General features: G+C 35.6%; 1 protein-coding gene and 1 non-coding gene across 4 annotated transcripts in view; both read left to right on the top strand.

The window, feature by feature from the left end:
* SCAPER (S-phase cyclin A associated protein in the ER) overlaps positions 1-26,152 on the top strand; it is a 525,678-nt gene that overhangs the window by 190,905 nt on the left and 308,621 nt on the right. For all 3 annotated transcript variants that reach the window (XM_058736955.1, XM_058736953.1, XM_058736954.1), the window contains one exon: positions 240-347. In XM_058736955.1, coding sequence (XP_058592938.1) covers positions 240-347 — 108 coding nt within the window. The remainder of the gene's footprint in view (positions 1-239; positions 348-26,152) is intronic.
* On the top strand, positions 25,372-25,536 carry LOC131518457 (U1 spliceosomal RNA). The gene has a single exon (XR_009265132.1). It is a non-coding gene; the product is annotated as a U1 spliceosomal RNA (small nuclear RNA).

Genomic DNA, 26,152 nt, shown 5'->3' with positions numbered 1-26,152 from the left:
TCTTGAAATTTGAACTCTGATACTTAGAAGAAATGATATCCTGTTAAGGTTGGTTACAATGGCATGATTTTTCTTATGTATCTTCTAGAGGATTCTCAGAGTTGTGTTTTAAAGAAAATATTTTTAGCCTAGTATGTAAAGGCTAGTGTGATATCAACATGCATATAATATACTGGCCTGAATATATAATTAGATATAATTATATGTTGATTACAATTGCTTTGATTTTATGCTTTTAGATCTCTTCAGAGGTGTATCTTTTTAGCCATATTAAAGGAAAAAAACACCAGCAAGCCGTAAGAGAGAATAGCAGCATTCAAGGGCGTGAACTTTCAGATGAAGAAGTGGTAAGCTTTACTTCTGTTCATTTCCACATATTTACTGAAAACTCAGTATGTCCTATATTATAAAGAATTCCATGTTCGGTTGTGATTATTTAAAATTATATTTAACATTTAATAACTACTAAAATATAGTATACAAATATGTCATTTAGTATACATTTTAGTGCTCACTTTGAGTGCATATACTAAAATTTAGTATACAGTTTAACAAGAAACAGAAATAAGAACAATTTTACTGTAAAAAAAGGTCATAGTATTTTGATATTTTAATAATATACAAAAGAATTCTTTAGTGAATCCCTGCATTTCTTGGAAAATAATTAACAATATAAATGTCATGTAAATTGATAATTTTATGAGTACAGTGTTTAGAAATTTTTGGAAATGCATTATTTATCTACCTATAATTGCTTACAGTGGAATTTAGATTTGTATGAATATTTTTAGAAATATTTTACATTCAACTGTTATCTAGACATGGATGACATTGCTAATCTATGAATTTGTTGGTTCTATTTATAATAGCAAATTTCTAGAGCTACCCAAAGATGAGACATTCATGTTTGTGAAGTATCTCTTAAGGTGCCCAGGAAAAGTTATTATGGTTCTAATGAGAGCAGTAACTGTATATACATACATGTGTGTGTTTAACTCCTGTTCCCCAGTGTAACATATATTAATAGAGTACACAAATCTCAAGTATACAGCTTGATTAATTTTTACATATGTTTCACTCACATCAAGATATAGATCATTTCTTATACTCCAGAAGTCTCCCTCATGCTCCAACCCAGACATGTCCCCAAGCGGTAACTAGTCTACACCATCAGTTAGTTTTCCCTGTTCTGGAACATTCTTTAAATGGTATCATACAGTATGTACTTTCTGTGTCTGGCTACTTTCACCTATCCCTAACTCTGAGATTGATCTTAAATGTTTATGTGAAGTTGTAGTTCATTCTTTTTCTTAGCTTTTTATCAGTGCTCTCCAGGTGAAGACATTCAGGAATATATTTGTAGTTGAATAAAATAGGGTTTTATTTATTAAAGAATGGAAAATGTATACTGTGGGGAATTATGGAGCTTCTCAGTAAGGTGTTAGAAAGGGCTTATTATAGGATTTGGGCTTGTGCTAGGTGATTTGGTTGGGGAGGGGAAAGTTCGAGGACTTGAAGCTTTGGTCTGGATTGGATGCTGTCAGGAAGCAGGGGTAAGTCTGTGGTTGGTTCTTAATAAATCAATAAATCTTACCTTGGTAGGAGGACTGAAGCTACTGTTTTCTCCTGAGTTTCTGGGTATGACCAGCACTTGATGGGAAATTGCACATAGTTATTTGGGCTTACTTCTCTATGATTTCCTCCTTTTGAGGATATTCCCCCTCAAGCTCCAATGGCTTTGGCAGCTCTAAACCAAATTCTGTCTCTTCAGCTCAGTAAGGCTGCTACTTTTAGTTTGCAGTGTCTCCATGCCAAAAATTGGTATAAGCCTTTCGAGGAAAAATCCAGAGTGAATGTGGAGCTTACCTCATGTGCTTCCTTTCTGTTAGGGAGAACGGTCTCTCAAGTTCTGGCTCTGTTGGCTGTACTGTAATGCCTTCAAATTGATATTTGGTATACTTTGTAAAACGTTTTGAGTTGGGAGATAATCCAGTCAGTATAAGCCAGTCCACTGTGGCTGGAATTGTAAGTCTCCTAATATTTAATTCCTGAATACACATTGTTTGACATAATGCTTGACACATGGTAAGGTATTTAATAAAAGCTCATTGAGCTGAGTTGAACTGAGAGCTTCTGCTGAATGGCTTTAGGTACCTCTAATAAAACATGTAATTAATCATCTATTTAGTTTACCTCAAATAATTTTTTGTCTTTTACTCAAATTGTATGAGTATTTTAAGAGTGAATAGTAAGGATTTTTTTTTTTATTTTACTTGAATCATTCATATAATTTACCCCATTCACTCTTTAAGTTTGCTGTTTAGAACAAGAGTCGTGTATGTGTGTGCCACTTTGAAAAAATCTTAAATTGCTTTCTTTAATCAGAATTTAATTATTCCATTACAAATGAAAATTTTCCATTTATAGAAATTACTTGTAATTCTCTTAATTAAAAAACTGTATTATTTAATTTACAACAGATTATTTAAACATTTTCTGGAATGTTGCTGTTATATAAATTGAAATCTAAATTTTATGTGTTTTACTTCAGTGAGAAAAGTTGAGAAGGAAAGAATAGTTCATGCAATTTGAAAGAAAAATGTGCAGTATTGTCTAACTTTTGTAGCTCTTATAGCATAGCCTGATGTTTAGCTGTTGTGATTTGAGATTTGGTTGATGTGTTCATTTTTTTATACTATTTCAGTTGAAAGGAATTAAATTTTCCTTAAGTTCTCACTTAATTCATGTAGTTTTTCTGGGTTATAGCCCTTTCTTCCTGAAAACAAACATGCGATATAGGATATGAGTTATGTGATATAGTAGGGCAGTTTTATATTTACTCACATGGAAGTTTCATTTTTAATCAGTGGAGGTATCTGTAGTAAACATACTTGTTCTACTTAAAGTTATTACTTGTCATCTGTGATGTCTTTATGTTATATACACCTTGTCTGTGACCCTTCTTCCTTGACATGTAAGATTTTATTTATACCACCTCTGACCTAATAAAATTGTACCTTTGACCTTATGCACTTGACATATCAGATAACTTACTCTTGATCTTTGACACATTTTTTTTTTAAGCCTGTTAAACGTAATAGGTAGCTGCCTGGCAAGAAAGGTATAATGTTTTGTGTTTTTGTTGTAATTTGGGAAATTTTTCTTGTTTTTTTGAATCTTCACAAAAAGAGCTGTTATGTGTTTGATTTTTTTTCTCTTTCATTGTCTTAAAATCCAGGTGTTAAAAGTAGCTAATTTTTGAAGGTCAAAACAAATGGGTGCTAGTTTAAATACATTCCAAAATTTAGTTTTTATACATTGCTAGAGAAATAATGAAGTATAAGTTTTAATTAAACCTCTGATTTCTGAGTCATCCTCTTTTCACACCAATATCTAAAGAAGCTAATAGTGATTTTTGTGAATGTTGAATAAAGTACATCCAACCTTATATAGAGAATAGGGTTAAAAAGTTTTTTTTTTTATCCATATTTTTCTGTTTGTGAGACTCCCTGGTGTGTTTGTTAACCTGTGTACTTAAGTAAATTTTATTTTCATTTTGTTCATGGATGTATAAAAAGGACTTTCATGAAGGATCTTAACTATAATTTATTGGATGTTTACAACCAAATGTGATTTTATGAATCCCAAATTAGTATTTCAGCTTGGAAAAATTATGCAAATTAGGTGATTGAAAGAAAATGATATTTTAAGTTAGCAAAAACATGAAGACATTACTGTACTTAATGAAATATAAGCTGATCTCTTTTGCCAGAGTGCACTGGTGTTGAGGTGAAAGAAGTCTCCTAGATATCTCCTAGAATTGATGACAGTCTAGGAAATAATAGATAATTCCTAACAGATTGGTTCATTTCCTTGCCTTGCTTACCTTTGTTTGTAGAAGCCAGAAGTATTTGTTGTCTTTTTGTAATCATGTTAGGAAAGCATTTTGTCTGCTTCTCAACAGAAAATCAAGTCAAATGAACAAACTGGGACTCATTTAGAATAAATATTTTTCCCCCAGTACCTCAGTTGGGTACACTTTAAGTTAATTTGAGAAATTATCTAAAAATACCTTACCCTTTCTTGTAGGATATAGCTTCCATTGCCTTTATTTTCTCTTTAATAGGATGGGAAAAATTTTGTGGTATATATGTATATGTGTGAGAGAGAATGTGTGTGTGAGAGAGAACATGTGTATGTATTCAGTATGTTAACACACATATATAGCTGATTGTTAACATATAATTCTTCCAACTTTTAGAATTCTTATGGTGGTAAATTCACCACATTGGAACGCGGGCGTGCAGAGGCATGTAGCTATTTATCCGTGCTGATTTAGTCTTCTTCATTGGTTTAAGGAAAAAATTTGAAGTAGGTAACCAGTTTGTTTTAAACTTAGTTTGATCCAATAATTTAAACAGTTTCTCTAGTTTGTACCTAGCCTCTTTTGAATAACAATCCTTAGCCCCTATCTACTTGCTTATCTCCTTAAGATAGCATCTATGTGTATTGGAGGAAGAGTATGGCTTACTTGACCCCATATTAAGAGGAAAAGTTGAGGTCTTTCTACCAGATGTCTTCTTTCTTTTCTGATTTCCAGTGTGAGACCCTTCTTTACCTGTTCACTTAGTAAACCAATCATGAACAGTGGCTGGTGAACTCTTGATCTCTTCTTTCCACTTAGTGTTACAGTGGAGCATCAGCCATTTATTTGCCTCTTCCTGACCAGGTCACCCCTCAGTCTTCTCTGCCCATATGTCTCCGAGTCTTTGCCATAACCTTCATTCTGGCCCTGACAGGCCTACTGGCTTCTACCACAGTGTTCATACCACATAAGAACTAAGAACATTTTGGGAAAGCTAAAACACAAGACCTCTTCCTGACCACCTAGCAAGGCCATACTAATAGACCTATTTGGTGACAGGGACAGATGGAGAGACTGTTTCTTTTGAGAATCAAAATTATACTTTGGGCATTACTGTCACTTAGCTAACATATTATCCCCCTTGGGATACACATTAAAACTTTTTTTTTCCCCTCCTTTTATCTTCAAAATGTTTTGGCTGGAAAGAGATAAAATTTCCTTTAACCACTCCTTCCTCCTCATTCTAACCAAGCAATTGAGCCTTAAGGTTGGAAAAGGGAATTTTCTTCTTACTGTGGAATAAATACTATGGTTTGAATTCTCTAGGCTTCATTATTGACATGCTAAAGGGCAAGATAAATAAATTTGTTAAATCTCAGGCGATTAACTTGGTTTATAAACCTATTGTTTTGCTGCATTTATCTGTTTTATATGTCTAAAGTTGATTATTGTAGAGTGTATTTTTCTTGTATTTATTTTAGAACAAATTCTAACCACCTTTCTAGCAGAGTTGAACTGGGCAAATGCCATATGCTAAGAAAGTTAAAATAGATCATCACATTCATAATTTTGAAATATTACTTCATTGATGTCCATTTTGCATACCTTTTCTGATGTTATTTGACCATTGCACTTTTCCTGCTAATAATCACAGTCTCGGGGCGCCTGGGTGGCTCAGTCGGTTGAGCATCGGAATTTGGCTCAGGTCATGATCTCACAGTTTGTGAGTTCGAGCCCCACATCGGGCTCTGTGCTGACAGCTAAGAGCCTGGAGCCTGCTTCGGATTCTGTGTCTCCCTCTCTCTCTGCCCCTCTTCCGTTCGTGCTCTGTCTCACTGTGTCTCTGAAAAATGAATAAACTTAAAAAAATAAAAAAAAAAATCACAGTCTCTTTTCTGTATTGGTTTTCTTTTAGTTAACATTCAGTTTTAGAAAAATTGATCATTAATCAGAACTGTAGTTTTCTTACAGTTTTTTCAAGATTCTCTGTCATTGGGTTGGTAAATTACAACTACATGAAATTCTCTTCCATGAACCTTTTTTTTAAAACACAGTTGGTTTATTTTAAAATGCAGTTTCAAGGGTACCTGGGTGGCTCAGTTGGTTAAGCATCCAACTTTGACTCAGGTCATGATCTCACTGTTCGTGGGTTTGAGCCCTGCATTGGGTTCTGTGCTGACAGCTTGGAGCCTGCTTCAGGTTCTGTGTCTCGCTTTCTGTCCATCCCCCACTCACATATTCTCTCTCTCAAAAATAAATGAATAAACATTAAAAAAATAAATAAAATGTAATTTCAAATAGGTAGCAAATGCCTGCAATTTAGATACTTAAGCTCTCTAGTGTTTGATAAAATTCTATTTTGTGACCCTTAGATAGCTATACAAATGTGAAAAGCCATTTTCAACTGTATTTCTCTGCATGAGTCCATATGTATTATAATATGTGCTGCTTTTTGTTTACAATATGATAGTTATCTAATTTTATAGTTTGCTTATAGTAATTAAAACTATTTTTTCCTTTTTGCATGTGTTTATTTGGAAATTAGAATGGAGTGTCCCAACCTGATATTTAAGTGTTTAAGTTGTAACATGTTGGCTGTTATTTGTAGCTGATACCCATTCCCTTTACAAAGTTGATTAAATATCTAAACATTATTGCTTTTTAAAAGACATAAACTCTTAAACTCCTTAAACTCTTATTCAAGATCATGGTGGCTTGGGATGTCTAAAATAGTGACTACTTTTACACATCTACAGATTACAGACTAATACATTTTCATCTGGCTTTTGTGTGTCATTTGTGAGGAGTCGCAGAATCATCACCATGGGCGACATTAAAAGACCAAAGCAATTGTGATGACTATTTTGCAGCTGCTTTCTTTCAGTTGCATGATAGAGGATCAGAAACAGTGTTGTAGTGAGGCATATTTATTTATTTATTTATTTATTTATTTATTTATTTATTTTTTTAATTTTTTTTTCAACGTTTTTTATTTATTTTTGGGACAGAGAGAGACATAGCATGAACGGGGGAGGGGCAGAGAGAGAGGGAGACACAGAATCGGAAACAGGCTCCAGGCTCCGAGCCATCAGCCCAGAGCCCGACGCGGGGCTCGAACTCACGGACCGCGAGATCGTGACCTGGCTGAAGTCGGACGCTTAACCGACTGCGCCACCCAGGCGCCCCGTGAGGCATATTTATATAACCCAAGCTGCTTCTACTTCTCTCAAAGTTTTGTAATATGTACTTCTTTATATAGAAATTTGATACATGCGTAATCTTGAAATCCATAATATGGTAATTTCATATTGTAACGATAAAGGAAATAAAGGATTTATTTTTAAAATATTTTTTAATGTTTATTTATTTTTGAGAGACAGAGAGAGACACACACAAATCTGAAGCCCGATGCGGGGCTTGAACCCATGAACTGTTGAGATCATGACCTGAGCTGAAATTAGATGCTCAACCAACTGAGCCACCCAGGTGCCCTGGAAATAATGGATTTATTAATAAGAGTTTATAAGCAGGAGTGTTCTCACTCTGACAAGAATAGTTGATGAGTTTAACATTTTATTTGCCTAATTTACATAATTCTTATTTTCCTTACTAAATAATTGATTATAAATGCTTTTATTTTAATTAATTAATTTATTTATTTAGAGTACAAGCAGGGTAGGGACAGAGAAAGAGGGAGAGAGAGAATCTCAAGCTGACTCCATGCCATCAGCCCATCAGTCGGGCTTGAACTCATGGGACCGTAAGATCATGACCTGTGTCGAAAGCAAGAGTTGGACACTTAGCTGACTGAGCCACACAGGTGCCCCTAAATGCTTTTATTTTAATTTGGACTTTATTAGGTTCTTTATCTGAAATTCAATGGCCAGCATATTAGTTCCAAAGTAAATATTTATAGAAGAGCAGACCTCTGATCAGAGTTATTGAGTTTTAGTAATAATTATTTTGTCAATTGACTTCTCTTGCAGTCTTTAGAGGCACATCTGTTGTGTCAGGAAAATCACAAAGTTGTAAAACAAAATTTTCACAATCCCAAAATTTGGTCCTGTCTCTCAAAAATTTGTTTTAGATTACAAAGTATTTCAGCATCATAAAGGAGTGTAATAAACCCCGTATTTCTGTCACCTAGATAATGAGATAACACTTATTTCCTGGTCCCTCCATATTTGGAAAGATGGAGGGGATACAGAAGCTATAAAGTGTGGGTAGTGACGCCAGGCTCTGGGAATAGAACTAAATCCTTATGTTGCATGCTGAGAAGTCAGTAGATAATCCTAAAACTGGAAAATGAAGAAGTGGCAATGCAAACATATATTCAGGAATATAGAGAAGAAAGATAAAATAACCTACTAAAACCATCGTGCCTGGATTGGAGAAAGAAGTGGGAGAGCGGTGGGAAACTACTTTCTTTGAACCACTGACTGTGTAAATCATGTCTGTGGGTAATATTGACAAAAGCATAAACATTTTAAAAAAAATAAAGAACTACAACAATGGCAATTATGTTCACGCCCATGTTGCTCAGGAATCTTCTGTGCCCATAATTTTTTGTTCATGGTTAAATTAGGTAAATTAATGCATGTGCCACCATAGATGGCTATCATAGTGAACTTGGATATTTTGGCCAATTATATTCTTAATTCTTTTATTTTAAATTTATTGCAGTATCCTTTGATGCCTTTAATCCAAATACTGGATTTTTCCTTTTTTTCTGTTGCTTTCTGTTCCTATTATTTGTAGACTAATAATAAAACAATTATCAGTGTATCCCCCACTCAGGTTAGTGAGTATCTCCTGGTAGGAAATTATGTTTTTGTTTGTTTCTAGTGCTTTTGCTTGTGAAAGATATTTTCACTGGGTGTAGATTTGTGGCTTAATAATTATTTTCTCCAAATATTGAGAGATAGTATTCTTTGTTTTCTTGCTTCCATTCCTAGTAGTGTAGATTTTTTTCTTCTTTATTATTTTTTCAAAATTGACTTGGCTGTTCTGTTCCTCTGCTTTTCAGTTTGTACATAACCTCTGCAATTAACTTGTTAAACTAAGAAAATCCAGTTTGAATTTTTATTGACATTGCTGTGGAATTCTACATTAAATTGGCAAGAGTAGGCATCTTTTAAATATATTTTCTTTCCATCCAGCAACATGTTTGTCTACTTGTGCCTTGCATTTGTTTATGTGTCCTTTAGTTAAGCGTTCATTTTCTTCATTTAACTCTTAAACATGTTTTAGTAAGCTTATTTTGTTTCTAAATTAATGGGTTTTAAAAGTATTTTAAAATGACAAAATTTAAAAAATTCCAACAATTTAGAATTACAGTTATTTCCTTTTAAACAAAAAGGTATTTCCAAGGTTATGGATTAGAGAGGTGGCAGTGCCTTTTGTTTTATGAGTATGGGTATAGATGTACCATTTAAAAGTCTGAAGTGATTCATGGATTTGACTGCCATTCTGTATAGGGACCAGACTAATCTTCTGGGCATTGCTTCAGTTTTAAACTATGTGATGCTAAAATGAGTCCTGTTCTTTGTTTTTAATTTCAACTTTTGTCACATTATGATCAGAGTGTATGGTTTATCTAGGCTTCTACTTTGGAGAGTTTATTGATTTTCTTTATGGCTTAATACGCTGTAAAACATTAAGAATACATTTCTCTCTTTGGGTATATATAATATATATTGGATCAGATTTGCTCATTGTTATGCAAATATTCTCACTTTTCATACCTATTTTTTCTGCTCACTAATACCCTTTTCTCAAAAATGGAAAGATTGCCAGTATACTATTATTACTATTTATACATGTCTTCTTGTGTTTTAAAAATCATTCTATATATATGTATATCACAATGTTTTATTATCATGATTACAACTATTTACATAATTTTTGTCTTACTGATGAATTTTACCTCTTAAAAATATGAAGGGTCCCTCTTTCCTATTTCATGCCTCTCTCCTTGAATATTATTTTTGTATGGTATTAATTTTGCAAACCTCGTTTTGGATAGTGCCGCCTGATATGTCCCTTTATATCGTTTCCCTCCCTTCTTCTCCCTTTTGCTCTTGTCTCCATCATAGTTTTGTTTTTGCACCTAGGTCTGTTCTTAAAAAGTATAATTTTATTTTAGCTGTTTCCTGCTTTATAAAAAAGTACCATGCTATATACACCCTTTTGGACTTAACTCTTTTCTACTGAATATTTTAGTGCCTCAATTCATACAAGTTAGAAAATTGTTGCCATTTTTATTCTTTTTTAATATATATGTTTTTTAGAAAGAGGGTGCACAGGAGCGGGAGAGAGGGGCAGAGGGAGAGAGAGAAAGAGAGAGTCTTAAACAGGCTCCACACTCAGTGTAGAGCCCAATATGGGACTTGACCCTACAACCCTGGGATCATGACCTGAGCAGAAATCAAGAGAGCGTCTAACTAGACGCTCAACTGATTGAACCACTCAGGCACCCCAAAATTGTTGCTGTTTTTAAACAGCTTTGAGGCATAACTATCATAAATTAGACTGCACTTACTTTTAAGTTTACTATAACTTTTAGCATATTCATACCATCACCATGATCAGGACAGTGAACATAGCTGCCGCCTCAGTAAGTTTCCTCATCTACTGTATCCCTGCTGATTATCTGCCTACTTTTGTTCTATCAATTTTTGAGAAAGGGATATTGAAACCTTTTATTTTAATTGTGAATTCTTCTATTTCTCTTGGCAGTTCAATCAGTTTTTGCTTTATGTTGTTTCAAATTGTATTATTAGGGGCATAAATGCTAATGATTGTTATGTCCCCTTGATTAATTGATCCCTTTCATATGGAATCACCTTCTTTATTCCTAGTAATACCTAAATATTAATTATCCATCCCAGCTTTCTTTTATCTATGTTAGTGTATCTTTTTCTATTCTTTTACTTTTAACATATTTATATTTTTGCATATGTCTTTTTCTTAAACACTTAAATAGACTTATAGACAATATGTGTCCTGGTGCTGGTGACTTTGATGTGAAGCTACAGAGTTTCTGAAGCTCTTGTCACCTAGGGCTGTGAAAGGCACTCACAACTGAGGACTTCCAGCTTTGCCTCTGAGCATTCTTTTCCCTTTGATCTTTTATTGAAAGGGTGATGTTATTTGTGATCTTTGGTAATATTGTTACTGGGATATTATTGAAATGACTTTGAAGGATGAAGCCTAATTGTAATGTAGCATGCTGTATTTGAAATCTGAGAATTCTGAGAAAATACCTTTCATTACAAAGCTTGGTTCAATATAATTGAACCATTCCCTGTTGCAGTATTGAGTTCAACCTTTCTCTATCTTCACAGCATAATAAATTAATAAGCTTGTTGAACTCTGTGCTTTCCTTTGAGTCATTTGTTAAACCTCAGATTAGATCAGAAAAGAACATCAGAATCTACAAAAGAAGTCTTTACCCCATTTATCATCTCCACCTACAGGAAAACTGATGGAGTATTTGTAATTGTCACTGAGTGGCAGGGGGACAGATGGTCGGCTATCATCCTATCAGAAGATGGCCTTTTCTCTTTGGCGTGGTGTCTGTTTCACAGTATTTCATTAGCTTCATTTTTCTTGTTTGTCACTTGAGACAATGTAATACATAGACTATAGTAGATAAAAATAGAAGTGTGTCCTATACCTGTAGAAAGGGACCTTGGTGGAGTTGAATCTTTTGTCTAATTAAAATTGTCTATCAGGTTTTAAAATTTTTTTTTTCAACGTTTTTTTTTTAATTTATTTTTGGGACAGAGAGAGACAGAGCATGAACGGGGGAGGGGCAGAGAGAGAGGGAGACACAGAATCGGAAACAGGCTCCAGGCTCCGAGCCATCAGCCCAGAGCCTGACGCGGGGCTCGAACTCACGGACCTCGAGATCGTGACCTGGCTGAAGTCAGACGCTTAACCGACTGCGCCACCCAGGTGCCCCATGTCTATCAGGTTTTAAAAGTTGTCATTGTCTTACGTTTAATTTTTCAAAATGGATGCTGTCACAAAAGGCATTGTTTTGATAAAAAGCATTACGTTTCAGATTTTATTAAATTTACTGTTTGACAAATTTTTAAGTTTTACCTAAATGTAATAGAATTCTCAAACTTCTAATCTTTTTAAGCATTTTTTCAGCACCTGCTTGTGCACTTTGCATTAGTCCAGGCACCAGGGAAGCACAGATGAATGTCAAGTGAGCCTAATTTTTCAGTGTATGCTGTCCGAGTTTCATGAATCTCTAAACACACTCATTTTTAAAACTGAACTAGTTCTTTATATGGTGCTTTATTTATGAATAGTGTTTAGGTAATATCTGTAGATACTATATTTGATATGGCAAATTCCATCTTACAAATCACTAATTACAAATCATCTTTCCTCTGAACTCATTCCGGAGGATCATCTGCTGAACAGTTTGTGGAGTGATACCAGTCAGAATAATAGTCTACTGCAGATTGTTTTGGTGTTATTCTTGGTAAAACTCTGACACCCAGAGATTCTTACCTCTTTAACTTAAGCTGTTAGCATAAGCCCTTGGCATATAGTAACTATTGAATTAAATGTTAATAAACTAAATGTTAATGAGCTAATTACAATTTATTGTTTTCATTATATCATATTGAAGAGTGGTATTGGTATTCAAAATATATGGTAGAGTGCTGGCTAAAAATATCATGTTGTTTTAGTTGAGTATTCTTTTATTTCCTCCTTTCATCTGCTTCTTTTTCTCCTAATTTTTCTTCTCTTCTAATTTTTTCTTCTTCTCTTCCTTCATTCTCCATTCCTCTACTTCCCCCTGACCCCTCACTTTTCTTACCCTTATCATCATCCAGAAAAAAAAAAAAAAAGATGTTCCATTCCTCCAGCCTCCACCTTTCCCCAGTTTTTGTAGAAGGCGGTGAGGAAGTGTTGTAAAATGCCTCCTTATTTAGCTTATTTGTTGTTCTGCCACGTAGGCTTAAAAGAATAGAATGTCTTATAATATTTTTAAGAATATAAGAAAAAACATTGTTTGGTTTTAGAATAGACTGGTATCGTTGGATTTTAGATTCATAGTTGAAGAAGTACAGGATGAGGTTTAGAGAAAAATGTTTTTCCAAACAATATATGAAGACCCTTACATTTATTCCTCATATATTTAGATTGTAACTTGGTATCCACCCTGCTCTTGAAAGCAAACTTTTAGCTGCAAAGAAATAAGTAAGCTTCTTGAGTATGAGATTGGATTTCAATAAAGAGGACTTTTGATTTTCAAATACATTTGTATTATTGCAAAGAAGCTTTAGTCCATTTTTTTTCAAAGGAGACGTGTTTAAACTCTTTTGATCCTAAAAAGAACATCCTTAAATATTCTCATGTCTGTGTTGTAATATTTTAGAACAATGGGCAGCAGATAATTTCTTTTGATATACCACATTTTATGAAATGTGTTTATTCTGAGGTATAACTTGAGTTCTAAAAATGGCAGTTTAATAAAATTCTTTATTGTGTCACTTATGTTTTCTTGCTTAACCTATTCTTAGAACTTTTACATTCTTTTCCAAAAGTCATGAATCTGTCTGTAGCTTAATTTTTTTCATTTCTCTATTAAAAAATGAGGAAGTATGAGAACTTTTAGGAAGAGTGAAAGAACATCAAGGTCATAAATCTCAGTATGAATTATTTAATATAGCAAATTATGGTAGAAAGACCATAAAAGGTAATTAAAAGAATAAGGGTATAAACTTTGATGAGATCATGTCCATATAGGTATTAGTATCCTTATATACATCATTTGTATTTCATATTGTAGCAATGTTTTTTAAATAAGTCACAATTGTGCCTTAAAAATTAGACTTACAATTTGTCTGTGTATAATTAGCCATCACTGATTACCTTTTGGGCTAGTTCCAACGTTAGAAAAGGGGGATTTATTGTCTAATGCCTTTATTTTACTAGGGAGGAAACTGAGGCCCAGAGAAGTCACTCAGTCTTGAATTGTAGACTTTATCTTGCAGTGGGTATTTTGACTCATAGTTCAGTGCTGGTTCTACTGCATCACTCTGCTTTTCTATCCCTAAAAGAAAAACAGTGACTCCTATTAATGCTTATGTAGGATTAATAGTATCAAGTAGCCAAAATGGCCAATTTAGACTCACTTCTGACTTGTTAGTAGGAGAGTAGGACTTGCATTGAGCCAGGATTCCATGAGATTAGGAGTTGTAGTTTTTCTGTTAGGAAGGAAGGAGATTCAGGGGACTTTGGGATGATTTTTGGTCCTGAGTACTTTGTATTTTTTTTTTTTTTTTTTTATTAAATTTATTTATTTATTTTTGGGACAGAGAGAGACAGAGCATGAACAGGGGAGGGGCAGAGAGAGAGGGAGACACAGACTCGGAAACAGGCTCCAGGCTCCGAGCCGTCAGCCCAGAGCCTGACGCGGGGCTCGAACTCACGGACCGCGAGATCGTGACCTGGCTGAAGTCGGACGCTTAACCGACTGCGCCACCCAGGCGCCCTTGAGTACTTTGTATTTTGAAAACGACTAAGTAAATCATAGATAATGTGTCTTAAGGAGTGTATTTTGCTTTTTCTTATGACTGTGGCATAGTAGAACTGTGAGGAGGTTAAAAAGATGAGTGTAGTTTTGCATAGTTACGTTCATTCTTCCGCAGCACTAATAAGCTTACAATTATAAGCTTATACAAATCAATACTCTTTTCTTTAAAAAGCTTGCTTTTCTTTGCATTTCCATATTAGCATTAATTTTGCAATAATTAAAATATTAATGTAGAAAATTGGATAAAAAATAAATAATAGTTAACATTTTGACCTATTTTCTGCTCTTTATACATGAATATATAAATTTACATGCTTATTTATGTATAAACTACATGGCATAGGTTTGAATCCTGAAATTTCATGTAACATTATCCAGTGTATGTTTTTAATATCATTACTGTTTAAAATTAATCAAATCTGTGTAGTATCATCTTATTGCATGCGCTATAATTTATACAATCAATTCCCTACTGCTGATATTTTGTCTGCAGTGTATATATTTATAGAGAAATATTTTTTTACCTCTGTTTCTTTATGGCAGTTTTGCAGAAGTAGTTAGTATCTTTATTATTTTTTAATGGAGCATGTTATTAAATATTACTAAATATTAAGTAGAACACTTAATACTGATATCAGGGATACTGATACCTGAAAAGTTCCATTTTTTGAATGGGCAGAGCTATAGATAACTTGAAGCAAGTAATATTTTCAAGTAAAAGGAAATGAGACTGCTCTATTTTTCTGATCTTGGCCAGTTCATTTTAAGAAAGGATCAAGAATCAGAGCCCAAATGTTAGGTTCTAGGGTTCACGGCAGGACTCAAATCATAGCAGGAATCTAGAGCAGTAAGTAGGGAAAGAAAAAAGAGTCAAATTTTATGGAATGGACTACTGCTGAGTATAGATTGGAGTGAGAGGAAGTGCTGCCTGCCTGTGTACACAGGTGCCCAAGGATTGCTCAAATATACTGGATGCTGGACCTTGAGCAGCAAGATTAATTTTAACTAGTGGATGGATCCTGCTAGTGTACTTCCTGTCACAACAGATTGGGCTATGGAATTAGGGTGAAGAGCATTAGAACCTTCATCTTTGACTCAGCAAGGAGAGTCTGGATCTTTTAGGTCAGCACTCTTTCTTAGGAGGCTCGGTTTATTCACCATATTGTAATTGCCAGTTAACTTTTGCCCTGTCTGTCCCATAGTCTCAGACATAAGAGGGCCATGTAAGAAATATGATTGGGTCAATAAAATATGTCACTTCTTCTTTCAATAAAACACTTCCTTCTTGTTTCTACTTTTTTTTATAAGATATTATCTCCCATCCTTATAACAGATTTCAAACTTGCGCCGCACACTTCAGTGATCAAATCTGCAGATGTTAGTCTGTAAATCTGTTCATATTTTAAGTTCAGCTCTTAGATAATTCAGGGATATGAATATTATGATTTCATTTACTTCTTTTGGCAAGCCAAATAGTTTTAAGACTCATGTGTACAAATAACTTTTCCTTACAAGGTGACTCTTTTCTGAACTGGTTATTATGGAGAAATTAAAACATAAGTAATAGAACAGTATGATGAACCTCCATGTACTCATCACTGAGCCATAACAATGAAATTCATAATGAATCCCTCCCAAATACTATTTTGAAAACAATTTCCAGATATCATTTCATGATAGCTATTTTTATTTATTTTTTTTTTTTAAATTTTTTTTTTCAACGTTTTTTTATTTATTTTTGGGACAGAGAGAGACAGAGCATGAACGGGGGAGGGGCAGAGAGAGAGGGAGACACAGAATCGGAAACAGGCTCCAGGCTCCGAGCCATCAGCCCAGAGCCCGACGCGGGGCTCGAACTCACGGACCGCGAGATCGTGACCTGGCTGAAGTCGGACGCTTAACCGACTGCGCCATCCAGGCGCCCCTCATGATAGCTATTTTTAAAAAGACTTCCTGCTTATTATACATTCTTATTATAAAGAGAGAATTAAAAATCTATCACATTAATCTGGGAACGTTTTAGTGTTTTGCCTCCTTTTCTTTCTTTCTTTTTTTTTTCAATTTTTCATTTAAATTCTACTTACTTAGCATACAGTGTAAAATTGTTTCCAGGAGTAGAATTTAGTGATTGATCACTTACATATAACACCCAGTGCCATCCCAACAAGTGCCCTCCTTAATACCCATCAGCCTCCACCCAGCTCCCTCCATTAAACCTCAGTTTGTTTTCTGTCGTAAAGAGTATCTTATTGGTTATTTTCCTCTCTCCTTTTTCCCCTCCCCATATGTTCATCTGTTTTGTTTCTTAAATTCCACATATGAGAAAAGTCATATGGTATTTGTCTTTCCCTGATTGACTTAGTTCCCTTAGCATAATACAGTCTAGCTCATTCCATTTTGTTGCAAATGATAAGATTTCATTCTTGTTGATTGCTAATATTCCATTGTGTGTATGTGTGTATGTATGTGTGTATACACACATGTGTATGTGTGTATACACACATACATACGCACATACCTTCTTTATCCATCATCCGATGGATATTTGGACTCTCTCCATAGTTTGTTGATATTGCTGCTTTAAGTATCTGGGAATGTGTATCCCTTCAAATCTGTATTCTTGTATCCTTTGGCTAAATACCTAATAGTGCCATTGCTGGATCATAGGGTAGTTCTGTATTTAGTTTTTTGAGGAACCTCCATACTGTCTTCCACAGTGGCTGTACCAGCTTGCATTCCCACCAACAGTGCAAGTGTTCCCCTTCTCAGCATCCTGTTCAACACCTGCTGTTTATCGTGTTGTTAATTTTAGCCATTCTGACAGGTATGAGGTGGTACCTCATCATGGTTTTGATTTGTATTTCCCTGGTGATGAGCGATGTTGAGTATTTTTCATGTGTCTTTTAACCATCTGTATGTCTATTTTGGAAAATGTCTACCCAATTCTTAACTGGGTTATTTGTTTTTGGGTGTTGAGTTTGACAAGTTCTTTATAGATTTTGGATACTAACCCTTTATCAGATATGTTGTTTGCACATATCTTCTCCCATTCCATTGGTTGCCTTTTAGTTTTGTTGATTGTTCCCTTTGCTCTGCAGAAGTTTTTTATCTTGATGAAGTCTTAGTAGTTCATGTTTGCTTTTGTTTCCCTTGCCTCCAGTGTCTAGTGAGAAGTTTCAACAGCCAAGGTCAAAGAGGTTGCTGCCTGTGTTCTCCAGGATTTTTATGGTTTCTTGTCTCACACTTAGAAATTTATTCTTCAATCCATTTTGAACTTATTTTTGTATATGGTATAAGAGAGTGGTCCAGTTTCTTTCTTCTGCATGTTACCCTCCATTTTTCCCAACACCATTTGTTGAAGAGACTGTTGTTTTTCCATTGGGTATTCTTTCCTGCTTTGTTGAAGATTAGTTGACCATATAACTGTGGGTGCATTTCTGGGTTTTCTGTTCTGTTCCATTGATCTGTGTGTTTGTTTTTGTGCCAGTACCATACTATCTTAATGACTACAGCTTTATAACGTAGATTGAAGACTGAGATTGTTATGTCTCAGGCTTTGCTTTTCTTTTTCAGGATTGCTTTGGTATTCGGGGTCTTTTTGGTTGCATACAGTTTTAGGAACGGTTTGTTCTAGCTCTTTGAAAAATGCTGATGGTATTTTTATAGCGGTTGCAGCAAATGTGTAGATTGCTTTGGGTAGTATTGACATTTTAACAGTGTTCTTCCAATCCTTGAGCATGGAATGTTTTTCCATTTCTTTGTGTTCTCTTCAGTTTCTTTTATAAGTGTTCTGTAGTTTTCGCAGTACGTATTTTTTACCTCTGTAGTTAGGTTTATTCCTAGGTGTCTTACAGTTTTTGATGCAGTTGTAAATGGGATCAATTCCTTGATTTCCCTTTCTGCTGCTTCATTATTGTTGTATAGAAATGCAACAAGGTTCTGTACCTTGATTTTATATTCTGCAACTTTGCTGAATTCATGTGTTAGTTCTAGCAACTCTTTGGTGGAGTCTTTTGGGTTTTCTACATGGAGTATCATGTCGTTTGCAAATAGTGAAAGTTTGACTTCTTCCTTGCTGATTTGGATGCCTTTTATTTCTTTTTGTTGTCTGATTGCTGAGGCTAAGACTTCCAGTACTATGTTAAATAGTAATATGAGAGTGGACATCCCTGTCTTGTTCCCGACCATAGAGGAAAAGATCTCACTTTTTTGCCATTGAGGATGATATTAGCTGTGGCTCTTTTATATGTGGCCTCTATGATGTAAAGGTATGTTCCATCTATCCCTACTTTTTTAAGGGTTTTTATCAAGAGTGGATGCTGTATTGGGGTGCCTGGGTGGCTCAGTCAATTAAGCATCTGACTTGATTTTGGCTAAGGTCATGATCTCATGGTTCCATGAGTTTGAACCCTGCTTACGGCTCTGCGCTGACAGTGCAGAGCCTGCTTGGGATTCTCTCTTTCCCTCTCTTTGCCCCTCCCTGCTTGTGCACATGCTCTCTCTCTCAAAATAAATAAACTTTAAAAAGAATGGATGCTGTATTTTGTGAAATGGTTTTCTGCATATATTGAGAGAATCATATGTATCTTCTCCTTTCTTTTATTAATGTGGTATATCATGATTGATTTGCGAATATTGAACCAGACCTGCAGCCTAGGAATAAATCCCTCTTGATCGTGGTGAATAATTCTTAATGCACTTTGGTTTCAATTTGCTACTGTCTTGTTGAGAATTTCTGCATCCATATTTATCAGGGATATTGGCCCATAACTCTTTTTAGTCAGGCTTTGTCTGGTTTTGGAATCAAGGTAATGCTGGCCTTGTAGAAGGAGTTTGGAATTTTTCCTTTCATTGCTGTTTTTTGAAACAGTTTGAGAAGACTCCGCATTAACTTTTCTTTAAATGTCTTGTTGAATTCCCCTCGAAAGCCATCTGGCCCTGGATGTTTGTTTGATGAGAAATTTTTGATTGTTGATTCAGTTTCTTTGCTGGTTATGTGTCTGTTCAAAGTAACTATTTCTTCCTGTTTCAGTTTTGGTAGTTTGTATATTTCTAGGAATTTGTCCATTTCTTCCAGTTTGGCCAGTTTGGGGCATATAATTTTTCATAATATTCTCTTATAATTATTTGTATTTCTGTGGTGTTGATTGTTATTTGAGTCTATTTTCTTTTAGATAAGTCTGGCTAGGGGTTTATCAATTTTGTTAATTCTTTTGACAAACCAGCTGTTAGTTTTGTTGATCTGTTCTACTGTTCTTTCTTGTTTCTATATCATGTATTTCTGTTCTAGTGTTTATTATTTCCCTTCTTATGCTTGCTTTAGTCTTTACTTGGTGTTCTTTTCCTAGCTCCTTTAGGTATAGGGTTAGGTTGTATATTGTAGACTTTTCTTGCTTTCTGAAGTAGACCTGTATTACAATAAACTTCCTTCTTAAGACTGCCTTTGCTGCATCTCAAAGTCGTATTTTCATTTTCATTTGCTTCCATGTACTTTTTTATTTGTTTTTTAACTTCCTGGTTAACCCATACATTCTTTAGTAGAATGTTCTTTAACCTCTGTGTATTTGAGGGCTTTCCATATTTTTTCTTGTGGTTGACTAAAGGGTTTCATATTGGTGTCATTTGAAAATATTCATGGTATGATCTCAGTCTTTTTGTATTTGTTGAGGTCTGATTTGTGACCCACTATGTGATCTATTCTGGAGAATGTTCCATGTGCACTCAAGAAGAATATGTATTCTGCTGCGTTAGGATGAAATATTCTGAATATATCTGTTAGGTCCATCCAATCCAGTGTGTCATTCAAAGCCATTATTTCTTTGTTGATTTTCTGCTTAGATGCTCTGCAGTAAGTGTGGTATTAAAGTCCCCTACTCTTATTGTATTATTACCAATGAGTTCCTTTATGGTTGTTATTAATTAATATATTTAGGTGCTTTCAATTTGGGGGCATAAATGTTTATAATTGTTAGATCTTCTTGATGGATAGACCTCTTAATTATGATATAATGCCCTCCTACATCTCTTGTTATAGTCTTTGTTTTAAAATCTAATTTTTCTGATATAAGTATGGCTCCTCTGGCTTTCTTATGATGTCCATTATCATGGTAGATGGTTTTCCATCCCTTCATTTCTAATCTGCAGGTCTCTTTAGCTCTAAAGTGAGTCTCTTGTAAGCAGCATGTAGATAGGTCTTGTTTGTTTGTTTGTTTCATAACCATTCTGACACCCTGTGTCTTTTGATTGGAGCATTTAGACCATTTACATTAGAGTGATTTTTTTTTTTTTTTCAACGTTTTTTTTTTATTTTTTATTTTTGGGACAGAGAGAGACAGAGCATGAACGGGGGAGGGGCAGAGAGAGAGGGAGACACAGAATCGGAAACAGGCTCCAGGCTCCGAGCCATCAACCCAGAGCCTGACGCGGGGCTCAAACTCACGGACCGCGAGATTGTGACCTGGCTGAAGTCGGACGCTTAACCGACTGCGCCACCCAGGCGCCCCAAGAGTGATTTTTTTTTTAATGTTTTAATTTGTTTCTGAGAGAGAATGAGTGAGGGAGAGGGAGACAGAGTCCAAGCAGGGGAGGGGTAAAGAGAGAGGGAGACATCTGAAGCAGGCTCCAGGCTCTGAGCTGTCAGCACAGAGCCTGACGTGGGGCTCGAACTCATGCAAGATCATGACCTGAGCCAAAGTCAGACACTTAATCAACTGAGCCACCCAGGCACTCCCAGAGTGATTATTGATAGACATGAATTTACTGCTTTTGTGTTACCTGTAGATTTGGTGCTTCTAGTGATGTTCCCTGGTCCTTTATAGTCTTTGTTGCTTTTGGTCTTTTTTTCCCCCCACTGAAAGAGTCCCCTATAATATTTTTTGCAGGTCAGGTTTTGTAGACATGAACTCCTTTTGTTTTTGTTTGGGAAAGTATTTATCTCTCCTTCTATTCTAAAAGACAGGCTTGGTGTATAAAAGATTCTTGGCTTTATATTTTTTCCCATTCAGTATGTTGACTGTATCCTGCCACTCCCTTCTGGCCTGCCGAGTTTCTGTGGAGAGGTCTGCTGCAAACCTGATCTATTTTCCCTTGTAGGTTAAAGACTTTTTTTTTCCCTTGCTGCTTTCAGGATTCTTTCCTTGTCTGTGTATTTTGTGAATTTGACTATAGTATGTCTTGGTGATGGCTGGCTTTTGTTGAATTTAATGGCAAATCTGTGCTTCTTAGATTTTGATGTCTGTTTCCTTCCCCACATTAGGGAAATTTTCAGTTATCATTTGCTCAAATAAACTTTCTAACCCTTTTGTCTTTCTTCATCTTCAGAGATGCCCATGACACGAATGTTATTACAGTTTAAGGAGTTGATAAGTTCTGTATGTCTACATTTGTGATACAATATGTTTCTATCTCTGTTGTTTTCAACTTCATTGTTTTTCATAATTGTATCTTATCTGTCACTGATTCGTTCCTCTGCTTCATCTGTCCTCCCTGTCCTGACATCCATTCAGGTTTGTACCTTGGTTATAGCATTTATAATTTTGGTCTAAGTTTTGAGTTCTTTTATTACTGCAGTAAGGGATTCTCTAGTGTCTTCTATGCTTTTTTTTAAAGCCCAGGTGGCATCCTCATAATTGTTGTTTTAATTCGAGTTCAGACATTTAACTTATATCTGTACTGAATAAATCCCTGGCCATGACTTCTTCCTCTTTCCTCTAGGATGAATTCCTCCGTCTTGGTATATTTTCAAGGTAAAAAAACAAAACTAAGCAAAAATGGAAGCTATATCCTAGGTGTGTTTTGGTCTGATTATTAAAAGAATCTGGATCATGTATATGTATATGTATGTGGATGTGGATATATGTATGTATTTATAATATAAAATAAAATAAATTTTAAAATAAAAAATTAAAAACTTGCTTTTTCTGTATCCCAAGGTGGGAGAAAACCAAAAAAGCTAGATCCTATTTCCCCTAGAGCTGAAACTTTGTAGTACTCTATGATCAGTAGACTTTGTGTGTGCAAAGGGTTTATGCTGGTCCTCTAGGGGTGGGGCCTACTGCGCTGATTCTCAGGTGGAGATGTGCCTGCAGAGCACAGGTTAGGAGACTTGGTGTAAGCAGCTCCAGCTTCCACTTTGATGGCACTTATTTGCTCATTGAAGTTGGTCAGTGCTGATGGGTGTGGTGAAAATGGTGTTGTCCCACTTTCTCATCCTCAGAGCAGGGATCTTGCGCCTGCAACTCTTTAGAAAGCCCTCATAGAAGAGCAAACAATCACCTCTTTTCTGTCCCTGGCTTCTGCCAGATCCTTGCCTTCACCCTGCCTGCATCTGAGCTGTCTGCCTGCCAGGCAGCACATCATTCCTGTGTTCTATTTCAGGCACATGGCTAGGTTTCAAAACTCCAAATTTTATTAGAGATCCATTGTGTGGACCTGCACTGGTCCTCTGGGGGAGGATCTTACACTGTGGCCAGTGCCAGCTTCTCCCAGAAATTGGTTACACAATCACCCAGCAGCTGGGAGTTCATGATAAAGCACAGCAGAAAGCCCGCACCAAGGCTTGCTGCTCTCAGCCAGAGTCCCTGTTCCTATTTAGTGAATGGGCAGTTCACTGGCATCCAGTGGGTCTTTTGCCCCGGAGAGACCTTGCCACCTTTCCCAAATGCACTTTAAGCAGGGGAACTACTTCCCATGTGACCCCAGGGATACTTAGACCATGCTGCCTCTACCAGGTCTCTGCCCTCCTTCCCCATGGGAGCACCACTAAACCTACCAGGCACAATCCTGGAGATGGTGCACACCTCCAGAACTTCAGACTTTGTGCTCCTCTGCTTATAAAAACTTGTGGTGTTCAGCTCCTTCCTCAGTCAGTGGTTTTGGGGAAGTTTTTCTTGTACAATTCCCCATATGCACTTTCAGTCTTTCTTTTCACCCCTCTCTTGGCAGTCAGGGCTCCCTCCCCATCACAGCACCCACAGCTCTTCTCTCCCCAGATCAACTGTCTGCAGCTCCTCCCCTCCACTATGTGGCTATTTTTTCACCTCTAATTGAGCATTTTTGCTCTCTCAGTTCTCAGATCGATTTCTTGGGTGTTCAAAATGATATATTTATCTAGCTGCATTTGAGCAATGAAGCAAGCTTAGGGTTTCCCTACTCCTCTGCCATCTAAACTCCTCCTCCTGCCTTATTTTCTTTATACATATGCATATACACATATAAGTATACAAAGATATTTATAGGTATATATGTAATTTTTTTACATAATTTCATTAGAGTAGAAGACTAATCTGCTTTAATAAAGACAACAAAAATACAATGATTTTGAGAACACGGAATTTTATTTCTTACAGTATTGCCCTGATGTTAACAGTAGAAGTATTCAGGGTAGATTTATTCCATGTTGCCTTTTTTCCTTCCTTCTTTCTATTTTATTTTTATTTGGGTGTAGTTGACACTCAATGTTATATTAGTGTCTGGTGTAGATCTTAGTGATTTGACAAATTTATGCATTATGCTGTGTTCACCACACATGTAACTACTTACTGTCTGTCCTATTACATGGCTAATACAATATCATTTGCTCTATTACATATGCTGTGCCTTTTATCCCTGTGACTTAGTCATTTCATAACTGGAAGTGTGTATCTTCTACTCCCCTTCATCTATTCACCCCTTTCCCCCTGTTAACTATGAGTTTGTTCTGTGTATTTATAGGCCTGATTCTTTTTATTTTTTTTCTGATTCCAGTTTATGAGTGGAATCAAATGCCATTTGGTTTTTCAGCGACCCATCTTTCTCTGTCATCCTGTAGTATATGCCCTCTCCTTCAGGCTCAGAGCTGTGTTAGAGTGTTCCAGTCTGCTGAAGAGGAATAAAGTGAATGGACCTTCAAACACTGAGCATGCATTCATATTCTATTGATTAGAATTCAGTCAGGCTATTTCTAGCTATAAGAGGGACTTATAGGACTAGGAAATTCAGTTCCTAACTAAGGAATAATGTGACTTTCTAAGGCTCTATTACTGTACAGTGTCCAGTGGAAGTTTTCCCTGTGTCCTCTATTACATGCCCATGTCAGGTGAACCTAGAGGCTTGATCAGAGTAAGGTTCAACCGAAATCCATAATTTGTATTGAGTTCTATAATTGGGAACTATAGTTCTATAGTTGGTGTTCAGTTCTTTCACCAAGATGAACATAATGTCTTGATTGTCTTTCTTTTTATTATATTGATGTATTAGCTATTAATTAATGGATACCTATACCCATGAATTAATGGATAGGGGTATATTCCAATTTTATAATTCATTTTCATTTACTATTTGTGTATATTTATAAAGAGATGCTTTCCCTCATCTACTATTTGGTTACTGAATGGCAGGATAAATTTTTTTTTGCCACTTTTAAAAATAATGAATTTGTTCTCTAATATCCTGCAAAGACATCCAACTATTTTTTTTAATGTGTATTTTTTAAAATTTTTAATGTTTTATTTATTTTTGAGAGAGAAAGAGGCAGAGCATGAGCAGGGGAGGGACAGAGAGAGAGGGAGACACAGAACCCAAAACAATATCCAGGCTCCAAGCTGTCAGCATAGAACCCAATGCAGGGCTTGAACCCACGAACTGAGAGATTATGACCTGAGCTGAAGTCAGACGGTTAACTGACTAAGCTACCCAGGCATCCGTTAAATGTGTATTATTGAAAACTCATGGATTGAAATACTTTTGATGGGTTTCAGTCATTGCAAATATTCTTTTTTGAAGCTCAAATTATGCCATATTTTGATCAGTAGGAGTCTCTTAAAAAGTTTGCTGTCAAATTCTTTTGACATGAGCCTAGTTGAATTTGATAGCTATCCTGCTACTTTGTATGGCAATCTTTTTACCCTTATGATCAGTCATTTCACTGGAAGTCCTTGTTACTTTTAAGAAATGGTATATTAGCATACTTAACGTGGCAGGGGAGATACCATGATCAGGAAGGTGGTTTTCCCAGGGCGAGGCTTATCCATTACACTCGGGATGTGCTGACCCCTGCGATTTCCCCAAATGTGGGAAACTCGACGGCATAATTTGTGGTAGTGGGGGACTGCATTCACGCTTTCCCCTGATTAAAAAAAAAAAAAAGAAATGGTATATTAGGGTTGCTAATTACTATTGAGTAGGTCATTGTGAACAGAATTAGGAAATAAATAAAATGTATGTGATCTGTATATGAACTGTGTATTTGCACTCATATATACTTATGTGTGTGTGCATAGGTTTTATTTTTTTCTTTAAATATGGTGGGCTCATGAATTCTTAAAATTTAAATTTAGGACTATAGGCATTTTATTTAACCTCTTCTGTATTTTAACTGTATCTCTTTTCTTCCATACCAAAAATTCAGAGAATTGAGACACAGAGAATGATACAATTATAATATCCATAATCTCCTTTACTTCATCCCACATTACACACAAACTGGTTTAGAATGACATTACCACTACTCCTACTACCAATGTAATTGCTGAGAACAGTTTAAAATTTTGTTCATAAGTTTTCCCCATTCTTTCTGCCTTTTTCAATAGTAATACTGTGAAAAATCTGAGGCACAGCCATGATATACTATTTTCTTTAGCCTTTAACTACCAGTTTAGTCTTAGTTCTGTAAGTTTGTAATTGTTAATACTAGTCCTTATGTCTATGTCTTTCTAGTCATTTTAGTTTTCTAAGGCTTGTTTTTT

This window comes from Neofelis nebulosa, chromosome 7, assembly GCF_028018385.1.
Source record: "Neofelis nebulosa isolate mNeoNeb1 chromosome 7, mNeoNeb1.pri, whole genome shotgun sequence".
NCBI lineage: Eukaryota > Metazoa > Chordata > Mammalia > Carnivora > Felidae > Neofelis > Neofelis nebulosa.
This window is presented reverse-complemented; position numbering and strand designations above follow the sequence as displayed.